This window comes from Numida meleagris, chromosome 4 (assembly GCF_002078875.1).
Source record: "Numida meleagris isolate 19003 breed g44 Domestic line chromosome 4, NumMel1.0, whole genome shotgun sequence".
Classification (NCBI taxonomy): domain Eukaryota; kingdom Metazoa; phylum Chordata; class Aves; order Galliformes; family Numididae; genus Numida; species Numida meleagris.
Window position 1 is genome coordinate 7,754,683 of NC_034412.1, and position 15,616 is coordinate 7,770,298.

At 39.9% G+C, this 15,616-nt stretch overlaps 1 protein-coding gene across 7 annotated transcripts in view; it reads left to right on the forward strand.

Annotated features, from left to right (window-relative positions):
* ATP11B (ATPase phospholipid transporting 11B (putative)) overlaps positions 1–14,903 on the forward strand; it is a 101,695-nt gene extending 86,792 nt beyond the window's left edge. For 2 of the 7 annotated variants that reach the window (XM_021396991.1, XM_021396989.1), the window contains 2 exons: positions 6,789–6,922; positions 10,526–14,903. In XM_021396991.1, the coding sequence (XP_021252666.1) occupies positions 6,789–6,891 (103 nt within the window). In that variant the 3' untranslated portion in view covers positions 6,892–6,922; positions 10,526–14,903. Of the gene's footprint in view, positions 1–3,524; positions 3,648–6,788 lie in introns of all 7 variants that reach the window. The other 5 variants (XM_021396992.1, XM_021396994.1, XM_021396988.1 and 2 more) reach the window with 3 other exon arrangements.

Genomic DNA, 15,616 nt, shown 5'->3' on the forward strand with positions numbered 1-15,616 from the left:
ACCCATGCTTATCTAGTCAATGGTAAGAAGTAATGTGGAGAACTGATTCCTTTTACATAGCTTCTAGCTAACTGCTGTCTAAAAACATGCAAAGGGGTGCGCGGAGAATCGGGCAGTGGGTGTTCCAGGGTATTCGTTCCCACTTGTTTAAACAAGGGAAAGCAGAAGAAATGACAATTGCGTTGTAAGAGTATTTTTAACAGTTAACTGAAAGAGTGGAAGTCCTTTAAAAGGAGGAGAGGGACAACAACAGAAAAGCTTCGTGTGTTCTCAGAGTGCGCTACGCCTTTGCTGGGAGAAACGTGAAGTGGTCATTCTGTTCAAATGGTTTATTAACAGGTTTTAGCTGTTATGTCACACTGTGAAACAACAGGAATTCTGCCATTTAGATTGCTAAACATCCCAGGGAGGCAGTGTGTTTAAATCTAGCACTTCCTAGCTTTAAAGCAGAAGCAAAACGTGCGGTGTAACCACCTCTTCAACGTTAGTGAAGTTAGTAGTATATTCTGGAGGTTCCTCTGCAAAAGCTTTTTTACAAGTCAGCTTCTTAAATCCTTGGTTTATCAGTGTAATGTAAATAATCTGTGTTTTCAAACTTTGGATCAAATATATTTCCAGTGAGTTTGTTTCTTTCTGGGTTATGAAAGTAAATGATGTCTGCAGCAGGGGTTACGCAACAAAAGGTTCCGTTAAACTCTTCAAAACAAAATACATTTTAAGGGTTAAGCAACTGGATGGTGAAGGAAAAAGCAAGCTGTCTAGGGATGCAGCACTGCGGTTATTTAAAAATAGAGTAAGTAAATAAGTCTTGCAATTCATGGATATTCTCTTTGTGTTGCCTTAGGGAAGACTTTAAAAAAAAAAAAAAAGAGAGAAGTTGTTTTGTCTGTGAGTAACAAATGTTTACATACATCCAGTTCTCTTGTACATCAGATCTTTTAAACTGTGTGTTGAATATTAGGTACCTAAAATACAAGCCCCATCTTACACTAGCAGTGGAAGTTACAGTGTGCAACAAGAAAGAAACAAGGTCTTGGGTTTCTCCAGTTATTTCAAGTCTCCAGATAAGGTTCAGAAGCTGCTCCGTGAATCCTTGCCTAAAGTAGTAAAAGGGAAAACCAGTTAATAGGTAAAACCCACTCACTTCACTTTACTCAGTAAAAACTAACTCGGGGTGAAGACCACGGTTTAGTCACTGTGGTATCCGAGGCAGCTGATTTCCAAAAGCAGCAGAGCACAGGAAGCAAGGAAAGCTGTAGGAATGGGAAACAGAGCAGCTGCTTGGTGAGTGATGTAGGAAGTGGCTGATTGTCACAGCTCATTTGTGTGTGCCCCCTCAGTAGTTGCAGCCTTTCTAACTGCAGATTGCACGTGGATTGATGAACAGATTTTGGTAGTTTATTGTGTTGCTTGTTGAAAACCTCAATAGAGTGCCAAGTTTAACTGACTTATGCCTTGTTTTGCAAATGTGCTTACTGTTCTGATGACACACCAACAGAACAGTAAAGGTTTACAAATGAAAATTAAAATGTGTCATGCTATCGTCAATTCTTATGTGGATAGAAAATTTGGAAAAAAAAGTTGGAGTTTATAAGAACGCTTTGTGGTGAACATGAAGATAAGAGCTTCAAGGGGGGTCTTCTGAGTGTCCATTTGATTTCTGTAAGTCAGAAATGCAGACTCGTGCGTGCCTGTTGAACAGTCACCTCTGAGCTGTAGTATTACTGCTGTAGCTTGGGAGGAAATGAGGCAGCAGGCTCAGGTGCAGGCTTTGTGCTTAAGCAGAGGCTGATGGCTGAGAACTTCAACAAATTCCTTTCTCTTTCCTCGATTGCTGTCTCTGTTGAAGTTCTTGGAACACGTGAAATATTGTCTTGGGCTATGAAGTAGGCCCCGTTACATCTCATCTCATTTTTATTCTTTGTAAACAAAGTTGATGTGTGAGGACTGTGTATGTATATGTGCAGTGTCTCTGTGCTTTGTGAGAACTGCCAGAAATCTTATGCTTCATGTGAGACACGTTGCTCAGACGCACGTTCTAATTCTAATCACTGATGGAATTAACTGTCTGCATAGAGTTTTTACATTTTACGTTTCAACAGTGAATGACAGGGAAATAAAAATCACAGGCAAGATTTTTATTTGCAGGGAAGACAATCGGTGCATACCATGTTATCTAGGGCTCTCATAATGTAGCATTTACCTTAGCACAGCCAAGGCTGTTTTTACTCGTCTACCCTGCTGTGACTCTATTGTTGCCGTGTTTTCCTTTCATTTCTGTATAGATCTGCTTGCTTTAGTTGTCTGTGATGTAACTCGTGGCCCTAGCTTTAGGGCCTTCATTACTTGTCTGTTTTTTTTTCCTCTAGTTGCTGTTATGTATTATTTGTCTCCAAATAGCTATTGTATCAGATCCAGACCAGCTGTGTAGAAATCAGAGCAGGAGGTTTTCTGTTTCTTTATATTTTCCTTACAGAAAGCGCTTATTTTAATTTCCAGGAAGACAGCGCAAGTGCACACTAGTGAAATATCTCAGAACACGTTAATTTGCTAAACTTCTGAACAGTCTGTGAGCTCTTCCTTTACAGGTTTGTAAATTGTTAGCACGGAGTGGTGCTGGTCTGTGAGCTACCCACAGAACTTCTCATAGGAAGAAGGAATAAAAAAAAAAAGAGTAGTTTATTTCTTACTTACCTTCAATCACATACGTACTTCCCCCGAAGATACTTTTTTCTAATTCTTTGAATCAAGCAAACTTACAAATATCAACTCATTGACCTATTTCAAAAAGATGAAGAGTAGAAAAGCTAGAAAAATGTTGAAACCGTAAGTGCCAGTGAAGTTGTTAGATGTCATTACTCATATTTTCTCTTAAAATTGTAAAGCTTTTAAATTGTTTGATATCCCATACATAATAGTCATAGGTTAAAAACAAATGAAAATGAGGATAAGCTTTACAATAGAGAATTAAGTTTCAACTTAATGGTGGAATAGTAATAGCCATACCATATATCTTCTGAAATGTCTGTATGGCATCGGATGCGTTGGTATCTAGTAGCAGGAAGACACCCTGCGCTATTCTTACCTTGATGTACAGGGCTAAAGATGTTTCCTGTGCATGTTTCAGCGTGATGAAAAGTTCAGTTGAAATGTCTGTCACGTGGCATATAGAACACCCTGTAATAAGACGAACAACCTGAAATGACCCTTTCTGTTGGAAAGGGAGAACAACTAAACCTTAATCTGAAACCAAAACCTGACAGTTTGAAATGGACTTCAGATTTATTGCGTTTCCCCTTCTGTAGTCTATGGTGCACAAAAATACCAAACTTTTCTAATACTTGTGCACCGATAAACTGTTGGAGTTACCAGTTAACTCAAAAACAATTACCTCTTCTGTGTAAATGTGCCCTGTTCTCTCCAGAACAGATCTGTAAAATGAGTTCTTGTATAAAAATGGTAACTGTTGTAAAGCGATGCAAGCGTGGTTCTTTATAAGATTTGTTGCTTTTCTGTCCTTCTAGATGGAAGAAGATAAGGGTTCAGTCAGCTCAGCATGTGACTTTGCTGAAAGCAAGCACAGAGGGGAGGACAATAGGCAACTGCTAGATCCATCTAGCCTACAGGACAGTTCTTACGTTCACTAGGTAGTACTCCCACTCTACCCTACTGTGTGTGTATATTTATTTTTATATATCATTCTATGGACAGTCATGGAGCCATCTCCTAAATACCCATATTTTTGATATCTACAAGAAAATTTACATCACAATATGTGGGTTTGATTTTCTTTCTCAATCTAAATCTTTCTTTAGTTCAGCATTTCAACTTTTTGATTTATTACATGAAACAGTCCATTATCATATAAAGCATTATGTTATTGTGATCCCAAATCTTAACTTATGAAAAGACTTTACTTCCAGCCCAGATACGAAAAATGTCAGGTATTTTTCCACGTGTTAATTCGGTAAGCTTTGACTCTCCTGCCTTTTATTTCCTCTGGGTGCATTTCAGGTCTTTGGAGATTTGTTATGCTCTACTGCCTTACCGTGCCAGGATTACTTTGAGACAGACCTATGGTTATAACTGTCTGCCACAGAGAGGAAAGTGAGAAGAGACTCCTTACCGTAATATATCTTCCTTCCATACAGTGGGCATAAATACAAAAATCCGTGTTCACCAGGCAATGATACACAACGTATCTACACATAAAATAGAATGTATTTTCATGTGTCCTTAATGCTTGTCCAGTATTACTTTACGCTTAACTGTGAATTTGATAGAACGTAAATGTGTGAAGGCCATGTAAGGTCACATTTGTTATTTTTTTGAAAGGATAATATAAGATTTTCCATAAATCGTGGTTCAAGCTTTTAGCTCCTAGCTTTTAGGTGGCATCTAACTTAGAATTGTAGAACAGTTTGGGTTGGACGGGACCTTTAGGATCCTCTCTTTCCAACCACCCTGCTATAGGCAGGGACGCCTCCCACTAGACCATGTTGTTCAAAGCCAAGTGCTCAAAACTTGAGAAGAGCAAAGGAAATTCTACTGAAGAGGTGTGAGCATTCCTCTGAAATCCAGAACTGAAGGCTCACTCTTTGGGAACTAGTTCACGTGACTCTTGGTTCCAATTCGTGCCCATCTTTAAATGCCACCTAGGACTGCTCTCTGTTAGGACTTCTGAAATCTTAGGGGAAGGAATGTTGAGAATTTGTTCTGCATTGCAGTGTGCACAGAGTGAAGATCGCTGTACGTGCCGCAGGAAGCTTGCTTTCTTAGCTTCTACTAGGAGTTCCTTCTGCTCCATGTGATTCATGGTCTGATACTCTGTGAGCACAGAATGAGATTGCTGAGAAGGTTGTATTCGCTTTCACCGCAACGCTGTAAATTATGCTGTTCCTTATCATGGTATCTTCTGTGGCAGTACGGTTGTGAATAGATGTGATGGTCATCAATAGGGCTCAAGTCCTTGAATTCCCTTTTGTTTTATTTTTGTTTTAACCAAAACCCCCTTCAGACCTGTCAGCTGCAATGCTTCTGCTCCCATCTCTCTGGTATTTACAGAAGTTCATTGTCTTAGTAAATGTTAACGTGTCCAGAAGACCTCCAGAATGAGTGGGAGTTCTGACAGCACTTCTTGGCTATGGCCTCTGATACACAGCAACTGGATCAGAGGTTTCAGTCTGTAGTACTTGTTGCTGTCTGTAAGTTGATGTAACTGCTGACATTCCTTTAAGCATGATGTTGAGCAGTGTGGCAGGAAGGGACCTGGAAGGATCATGGGGAATGTAGAACAGAGCTGAAGAAGGGGCAAGTGTAGGAAATGATGCTTGGTGGCCCTGTTTCTGCTTGTGTGCTTCCTCCCACTCCCCTCCACCCCCTGCACCCCACCCCCGCCTTGTTCTGGCAGTTGTTTTTTTTTTCTCTTGGATTTCCAGAAGCCTTCTGTTTCTTTTGGCATCTTCTTCTTTCTGGAGTAGGAACTGTTCTGTTACAAACTGCTACTCTATCCAGTTGCCTGTTTTGTGGGGGGGTTGGGAAGGAAGGTGTGTGCTCCTAGCAAACTGTTCTCTGAGATCAAACTGAGGTGCTTTGCTTTCCTCTGGTATTAAGCAAGTGCAGGTGGTGTGAAAGAATTTGAGGCTTTGGTTTCCAAAGTCAGACATAACAATCATTGGTGTTTTGTCACACAGTGAAAAGTTGGGGCATGTTCTTAAAAGTGAGCTGTGCTCTGCCATAGACTAAGATGCCTTCTCCCCAAGTCTCCTCATTCACAGGTTTGTGAGAGTGAGGTGAGGATAACGGATGCTTAAGTTTAGCCTCTGTGTTTGGCATTTGTTTGACAGGATGCTCTCGTGGAGAGCTTTAAATTAAATTAGAAAGAATCTTCACACGCTGCTTTTTTATTTTGTTTAGAGTGGAATAATGAAGTCAGTTTGGGATATTCTCTACCCCCCAGTGCTAAATTTTGGTTGAATTTTAGTTCTGCTGCAGTTGATCAGTGCTCAAGAATAGAGCACGCTTATAAAGGGCATTTAATTTAAAATCCTCTGACTCTGTGTAATTTCTTTCATTTTGTTTGAGTGTTTTTCTCATACACTAAGAAGAAAATAGAAAGCTTATTATGCTAATGTTGACTTGTTCCTCATACTAGCATGAGCATGACTAAGCCTTCTTAACATCAGTCTTACTTGTATTTATGTAAGATGTTCACAAAATCAGGAATTTGATTTTCTTACCAAGCCAAGAGTGTACCCATGGTACTCCTGGGATATAAATTATTATAGGAAGTTGCATTCTGCACTTCTTGAGGAATAGTTAATACTTACGATCACATTGCTGCTCTTTATTTTACAGCTTTGATCTGAAGCGTTCTCGTGATAGATGTTGTTTAAAAAGGAGCAGACCTGAAGCTTGTATAAGTTGTACCTCTACTGGGGTTAATCAAGGCTGGACAGTTCAAACTCCAGAGATTCACTGCAGCTATAATACAGAGAATTGCTAACCAGTTTCTCTTCAACTCGAAGCAGAGATGGTGCTAAAGAATTTCCATATGTTCAGCAAGACTGTGTTTAAACCTTGGGAAGATCAAATGTTAACGTGTACAGGCATTAGGAGGGGAATTGGTGAACACTGTTGTAGTACTTCTGTAAGACTGAAAAACATTCAGCACTCTAACTTAATAAAAACCTGCCTTTCCTAAGTGATATCTGATGACATCTTTATTGATAGAATCTGCAAATAGTGATTTTTTTTTTTTTAATTTTCTTTCTTTTTTGTCTTTCCAGCTTACTGAGGCAGGTTCAGGTATCAACTGCATGGACTCCATGTGCTGCTTCTCAGATGGGGAAACAGCATGCACATCTGTTAGAAGAATGCTGGAACGACTAATGGGAAGATGTAGTCCAACCCGGGTCAACAGGTGTGGAATTTCTCTCAATAGCCTTTGCTGCAGACGATTCTCCTATAAACTGGAACCTGATGAGCCTGCAGCTATAGATGTGTAGCAAACCAGCTGCGGGTTTTCTTTAAGTAGGAAATGCAACATTTTATTGTACTTTATTCATCCTAAAAGATAAGTTTCTTGCTTCTTTTTGAGTGTTTCCTTTTGGGATCGGGAGGGGGGAAAAACAGTTCTCAAAGATTTCTGTTAAAATGTTTAGTTTGACTTAGCGCAAGTTCTTGAGTTGTATGTGTCTTAATTTCTCTTGATTTTTGTACGTTCTTCTCCTTAGATAATCAAGCCTCGCTGCTGCTTTTGTTCTCCTGTTTTATGATTTTTTTTTTGGCTTCCCGAATCAGGATTTGTTTGTAAAAGTCAAAAGACTTTTCCCCGTGGTTTTTGATGTACAACCTCCAAATATTTACCTTGGAGCTTGCATTACCCCTGAAGATACACAAAAGGCTCGCACCCCCTCCTTAACTTTATTGTTATAAGGAAAGTCTTTAAATCTTTCAGCCATTGATTGATATGGAGATGAAATATTTTTGTAGTATAACTTTTATATTCTATTTCTAAAATTGGTAATTGACGGAACAGAGCCATCAGGTTCTATGAATTTTAAACAGGTTTTTTTTTTTTCAGTTCTAGAAGGTATATTGTCAAAGTCATATGTGCCATTCCAAAGTATGTGCTAAACAAATCTTTTCCTTCACAAGCTACATGTGAAACAAACCTCAGTGGGATAAAAGCATTTTAGAGTAATCATACTTTTGAGGAACGATACTGCTCTTGCAGTGAGCAAAATTGTGGGGAAAAAAGCTCTTAGTAAATCTGCTTATGTGCCATCTCCCCACCTCAAAACAGAGAGGGCTGTCTGATAAATATGGAAATATTTGGGGGTAGAAATAATAATAGTCTCTTGTACATCGTAATCTCTCAATGCCTGAATGATATCATGCTCCTTCATTGGTCAAAAGGTAAACCTGAAAGAGCCACGCGTTTTCAAGGAAACTTATTTTGTGTTTGAACAACTCGGTCACTTTCAGTTAAAGGTGGTGATATCATTCATCAGCCTGAAATCTCGTGTGGGTAATTTCCACTGACAAGCTTTGTCAGTTCTGATTTTGGTATTGACTCGTTCCGCAGTACGCCCCTGTTGTGAACTCTTGTGTTGAGCACTGTGTCTGTGACTTCCATTGGTTTCTCTCATCTGACCTGCTCGTGAAATTTATTCAACGTTTCTACACATCTAGGGAATGATTATGCAACGTGTTTCATTCCATATGAAAAATGAACTGTTACGAATAAATTTAATTAAAACTTGCTGTATAGAAGGCGAGCATGATGTATAAAATAAACAATTTAATAGAATTTTTAATCTACCAGATGAGCATTTAATTGGTCTAAAAATCAACACTGAATGGTAATTGCTCTAAGCTCTGGGTTTGTTTGGGTTTGTTTTTCTTTTTTCCATTTCTTTGCAAAACTGTGCTTTCCAAATGAGGAGCTTCTCATGCTGCTGTTTATAATCCACTGTTATCTAATCAGAAGCAGTGTTTTCGGTTAACATTTCCTTTAGCCATGTGTAGTTTTACAAGGTAGGTATTCTGTTTAATTTCCTGCAGTGCATTTACATCTTGACAGTTTTTCTCTTCTTCCACTCAGTATGATTTTCTTTAAGAACTTACTTAAAACTATTTACTGAATATAAATCATATTTGACAGAATATTGATCAGTTTTTGAAGTTTGCTTCTTCTCAAGTTTCTCACCTGTTTACCTCATCATTTTCAAATGAAATTCCAGTTAGCTCAGTAACTTCAGAACGTTTATGTTCATGCAGAACTGTCGTGGTGCAACACTGGGGGCCTGAAGCTCTGTAGCTTTTGCTTCTGCCTCTGATTGAAATTACTCTGAACTATTTTGTAGTGTCACTCAATTTTCTGTACAGGAGAACTAGAAAGAAGACTCCTTAAAATTTTAGTCTCGCTTGTGTTCTTGAATGACTTCAGTTCCATCCATACTATGTAATTACTTAAAAGCTAGTCTGACAGTCAAGGTACTGCTAAAAGTCACAGCTGTTTACGTTCTTCCCTTACACTTGCCTTATAATAAGTAATAGCACTTGTATAATTCTGCTCTAATCGCATTCAGCAGTTACATATTGAAGAGTGCTGAAGGTGCACTTAGCAAAGCTATTTGGCAATACAAAAACGTTTGTAGAACTTAGTCCTGAGCCACTTCCATTGTACTTAGGAGCTGATGTTCTCAGAGGATCGTGCGGTCCCAGGCAGGGCGGTCTCCTGCGAACTCGTGCTCCATGAAACAGCTCTGCCTTCAGCCAGGAGGTGGCTGCGAGTTGGCTGTAAGCATGCTGTGGAACGAAGAGCGGTGTTTAAAACAGTGTTGGTGTAGATAGGTTGTGTTGTATTTTATGCTCATGATACTCTGTCAAGTATGATAACATGAAATCGAATATGGTATCAAAACTTCATAGAAACTTTGAATCGAAGTTGTACGAATGCTTGGAGTAGAGGGCTACAGGAATATAGTGCTTGCTGCTTGTGAAATGTATTCAAGTATTTTCTATAGTTTGTTCACAGGTTAGAATATGAAACGTGTGCCACGGTGTGATAAAATGTATTTTTGTCTGTCTGTCCCATTAAATTGTCTGTCAGTTTGTCAGTCACTAAAATACTAGGAATGCTGGATCACATTTCATTCTTGTACAGTAGGATTCATTATGAGCTGTAGGCTCTCCCGTGAGTGGTAGTTGTGTCAAAGCACTGCATGTAGAAGTTCTGAAGAAACAGCAGATTTCTGACAGAGGCAAATTTGGAGGCTAAGTTTGTTATATTTGGGTTTCCTGCCTTCCAATCTTTTATTTTTCAGCTTTTCACATTCAGTCCTTTCATACTGTACGGTTCTGGGCTGAAGTCGCTCTGCAGCAGTAGCAGTAGTAATCTGTCCATAAGAGAAAGATGCTGGGAGATCATATCTGAACGAAATGTCACATGGCAGTTAGCTTTCCGACGCCTTAAATTTTAACTTAACAGTAAGAGTTGGAATAACCTCCTGGCTGTAGGTAAGGTTTTGCCCACCTGTAACTTTAGACAGCATTTAACTTCAGAACACCACTAACCTGGCATACTGTGGCTGGCTGCGTGTACTGCAAGGCTGTACATGAATGTCCTTAGGCAATCAAACTGCAGCGTTCTCAGTGCCTGACCTTACATGTGCAACAATGATATTTTTGCTTGAGGCACGGTACTAAAAATCTAGTTGTAAAGCTGACCTAGAAGCCTCTGGTCATTTCAGCTCAAAGCAGTGAAAATATCTGATTAACTTAACAGTTCCAGGTTTGCTAGAAATGTAAATTACATAGCTGGATCTACTCATCGCAGTACACTTTAAAAGGCTAAACTGAATTGCAGGTGTTTACGTGAAACTAATAGATGAGTCTTTAAAAGGGTTACATGAGCCTAATCTCATAACATTTTTATCTTTGCTTTCATAGACCTTTCTCCTCGCCTCTAGCTATTAAGTTCCCAGTCAGCCAAACTTTTCTTTTATTGTTACTTTAGATCATGGAGTTCATCGGATCCCTTCTATGCCAACGACAGAAGCATCCTGACTCTCTCCACAATGGACTCACCCACTTGTTAACAGGGACATTTGTAAATACCTTGTGGAAGCCAAGTGGTGCTCACGTACCTAGAGTAGGTTCTGAAGTGAGTTTACATCCCTGCCCTAGACAGGACTAGTGCGACTTAAAGGCAAACTGGTTGTCTTGTAGCCAAGCGTAACAGTCATCTGGACTGTACTTGCTTCCAATATTTTTTCTAATGATATCTACAAGTTGCTAAGTAATTTTTTTTTGGTAAGAAATGCTTTTACCTCTCACCATTTAATCTATTTTGTTACCGTATTAGCAGATTGGAACCTTGTATCTGATACTTGAGGTGCTGGTATAGCACAGTGCAAAAATCTTTCTCTTCCCGAATCCAAGCGATGAAACAGAATTTGCACAATGAAACATAAATGGAACATAATAAAATCAGATTGTCCTTTACTACAAGCACGCTCAGTTTGAGCTGTCTTTTACAGCTGCCATCTATCTTAGCAGTTTGCAGATCAGTCGTATTATTTCCATGGACGGTTTTCTATATTGTTTAAGTACTCAGTAATTTTTTTTGAGATAAATATAATTCAAATATTTATGCTGGTGTATGAGTGGCAGTGTATTAGCCACACTTTGAAAAATTGTGTGCATATCGGGCATTTGGAATCTTGAGGATTTTTAGAGGCCTCTTCTCTAGAGCTGTGTTTTGTCAGCCATTCACAAACTTGACTTGGAAAAATGGGGAAGAAATTGTGGCTTGTGCAGGCGTCTCGCTAGCATAAATTTTTGACTGAGGAATCCTTTTAACGTTGGTGAATCTTTGCATGTTTTATTCTTTTTCATGTATTTATATTTGGTCGCGTTGTATGTTGAAGATGCGGTTAATGCTTAATTAATTATCTTCATATATCTCAAGGATCTGAGACATTGGTGGCAGTGTTTTGATACCTAAGTATGCCAATAAAAACAAATTGCACCGATGCAACTTTGGATGGTACATCTTGCAGGTACTTTTTTTTTTTTTTTTCCCCTCTCACCAGTTTAAGTAAATGCAGCTTCATGTTTGGGGCAGGGTAGCAGCGTTTGCCTCTTCATTCTGCCATGCTGGCCAGCGCTGTCAGGCTTCTTTCTTTAGATGTGACAGGTAAAAGGGAGGTGCTGTCCCCAGGGACACCTTAGAGCTTTGTCTTAGGTAGACCTCAGCTACAGGCCAGGAAAAATGCTGCTGCTTCTGGATGCTTGTTTGGGAATCCAGTTTGAAGCCAGGCTCTGACTCTGAAGTCCCATACGAATCTTCCTGGCAGCCAGAAGGTAAAAAGCGATGTATTAAAATTCTCAGTGGAAGAAACTGTAAATTGAGCAGACTGTAAATAGCACCTGTACATAACACCTGTAAGAACTTGTTAACTGAAGATGCAATTCAGCCTGAGATCTGTACAAAAACAGCATTAGCTGCTTTCACCCCACCTGCAGGAGTTTCCACTATTGGCTTAAGTGCTGTTCCCCGAGTAAGTTACATTCCTTAGTAATTTCTCATTCTGAAACAGCCTTCTAACTGCCATCAATATCAAAGAAGTGTTTCACGTATTCTAACAGATATCTGCTGTTTAGCCGGATCTTTTGTGTCCAAGCCACTGTGTTTCATTTTTCAGAATCGTGTGTTTGTCTGTGTCCCCCATGTCTCCAGGCAGTGCGGTGTGTCTGACTCATTAGCTCGTCCGTGTGTCTGGTTGGTGCACCATGAGTGGAAACAGACAGAGTTAAGCACAGTGTCTGAGTCAGAGGGTTTGATAAAGAACCCCACTCCAAGCATTTACATTGGGTCAAGCTCTGTACATAACTGCATTTTGCTTTTACCATAGAAATATGTTGATTATATGCGCAGAAGATGCACTGTCCTTTATCTGAAAAATAATTTACACTCATTATATATGTTTCTTTAAAACCTTCCATCTCCTCTTGTCCCTTTTCCCCTACCTTCCCCTTTCCCAGTGTTTGTAAGGTTACCGAAGAAACACGCATTTAATCAGTTCAGGAAGAACTTAAGAATCCATCTGTCTGCCAAGGTATACTTTTCTATTTGCAGTACGACCTGAATCCCTAATTTATCATTTAATGAGTGTAGAATCGGTTTGCACAAGACCAGAATTCTGGTCTGACAAATACTTAGGACCATGGTTGTTCTTTTTGTATATATGTCACGGATCATTTAGAATTGCTTTTGCTCAAAGAAGAAAGATGATGTGTATTTCTTTGACAGTTAAAGTGTATGGAATATTCACTGTGCACTGTGTGTAGTGTAGAAGTCTTCACAAAGAAGACTGCACATAACACAGCTTATGCCATTTAATGACAGAAGTCGTGGCTCTGATTTAAGCTGAGGAAGAATTTATCACAGGAAGGAAACAAATATTATAGAACTGTGTCTTAGCCTTGGAACCCGTAACCTACGGCAGGAAAGTAGGCAGTCCACTAAAGCAAGTTACCAATCCTGGGTTTTTTAAAGGGTGCAGTAGAAAAGAAAGAGGGAATGGGAAGATGTTCTGATTTGTTTCACAAACTGGAATGTATATATTCTGTTTAAAATATTCTCTATATTTTTTTAAGGCAATGGGGGAGGGAATACAAAAAAAAAAAAAGGGATGCTGAGAACTTTTCGGAATGATTTCTTGTTTTCTAGTACAAAAGATGATGTGACTCAGAATGCATATTAGGCAACTATAATTTCATACTGGGAACCTTCAGTAATACTTTCAAACATTCTGTTTTATGACTGTAACGTCTATATTGGGGAAAAAAAAAGGTCTCATTTTTTAGTATTAGAAGTGTCTCAAAGCTGTAGAAGCAGTAGTCTGTATTATTTTTAATAGTTTTATCTGATGCTTCCATACTTCTTCTTATACTGGTGAAATTCAGTGTCCAAAAGTACATAATCATGACGTGTTTCTGAACCATTTAAGACGCCCTTGTTCTTTTGCTCTAGGAAATAACTTAATAGCTATGACACCACCAGCACTGCACCTGCTGCTGCTTTGTTATACACCACTTCTTTTTTTAAATGGAGATGCATCCCTAGAGCTGGGTGAACCAGTCATCATGAAATATGGACTAATTTTAGCCTTTTCTTCTTGTTTCTAAATTACCTCCTGCTTAGATTTTGGTTGCTGGCATTTCTTTTTCTCTGTGACTCTGTATTGGTGGCTGGTTTGTATGTTCTTTGCTTCTGTTTGCTTGCAGTGGTAGGACTTCTCTGGTTTCTGCTTTCTGTTTGAATGACTCAATTTAAAAACAGGAGGAAAGACGGGACGGGATGCTCGTGGCTGTATCACCTAACTCTTGCCCTCGATCTGCTTAGCCATGCATTTGCAGCGGTATTTGCGAGGCTTCTGCTTCCCCTCGATTGTTCTGCTGCTCCTAGCCCTGTCAGAACGAGCTGGCTGCTGCCCACGCTGCCGTGGCTTTCATTAAAAGGAATGTTCTCATCACTCTGACGTATTCGCCTTGCTCTAGGTGTTGCCACGTTACCTTGTTGTTTTACAATAAGTATAAAATTGTCGTTGTAGACATGACTTCTGTGGTGTTTCTGGTTTGTATAAATGCATGGACATGAATAAAAGCTGATGGGCCGGGGGCGGAAGATATCTGTATGTAACATGAAGCAGGAAGAGATGAAACATACTGCGGAGTACAGCAGTGTGACTTGCACAAACGAAGCCCCGTGTTCCCCTGGATGGGTCTGGCCTCTATTTTCCTCTGCACTTCCCCAGGGAGTAGCATTCTCATCTTTTCTGCATTGTGATGATGAATTTAAAACACATATGACATATAGGACTGTTTTCCTCTCTTGTTGGTGTGGATTACAGTGAGGTTCACTTTCAAATACAAATTGGATGTCGTAACTGGAGCAAGGAAGAGATTTTTTTTTAAATGTCCAGTTATGTTCCTATTGTAATTTTGGTTCTTACACGCACTTACCGTCATGAGTCAGCTGTGGCCTACTCCTTCCTCCTGGGAGTGGCATCAAGTTCTCCATGTTATTTTATTTTTTTTTTAAGAAAAAAAACAACAGCTTGAATGAGAAAAGCATGTGAGGGTACCTTTTTAACAAAGTCAGAACTTAATTTTAGACGATTAAGGAGCACTGGCAACTGGAAACTGTAGCAATAATTAGTACAAAGAGTTTTGGACCTGTGACACTGTGGCTGCCTCATGTTCCTTCTGACGCTGACAGGGAGTCTGTGTGCTTGCGCATCGTGCAGCTCGGGCAGTAGAAGTTGCTTTAAAAAATGGTTTATGGAAATTAATTATATTTATTAAATAAAACTTTCGCTTACACCTGAGTCATTGTTTTAATTATGGGTCAGAGTAAAAGGAAGATGCCTGAGAGCAGTGAGGCTGCTGCCCCTCTGCTATCCTCACCTTCAGTCACAGAGGAGGAGGCAGGCACAGTGCAGCAGGGCAATACCAAGGGACAGGCACAGAGACAGATGGCTGCACAAAGACATGGAAAGTGAGGGGCGGGCAGGCAGACTTTACCTTGCCAACCACCTTCCACATCCCATTCCTCAGCCGGGGTTTCCTGAACAACCTCCCCCTGTTCAGTATTTTCCCTTCTGCCACCTCTCCTTTGAAAGCTTACTGGGAGAAAGGCTTGACACGTACCCCAAAGACAGAGAATTAAGTTGAAAAGGGAAACAGCTTAACTGGAACATTTTACACGAAGTACCAATTTATTTAGTTGACTAACACGAGAACTGAAATAACCCCAGTGTAGGTTATTTAAGGAAAAAATAGTTGGCAGAACATCCAGAAACACCCGTGTACAAGTACCTGCTTCCATGTCCACCCTTCGGGCTGAAGGAGCAAGTGCTGCTCTACCTGCACAGCCCAGCCCCGGAGCTGCTCTCGCCTGTAGTTTCTCAATCACTCGGCTCAGTAGAAGCAAAGCCTGTTTCTCATGGGTAAGATTACAATTTCATCCACTACTTACTGGGCTGTCTGTTCTTTGAGAGCTCAGAGGACTGGCACCAAAACCAAACAGAGGCAGCGTTAC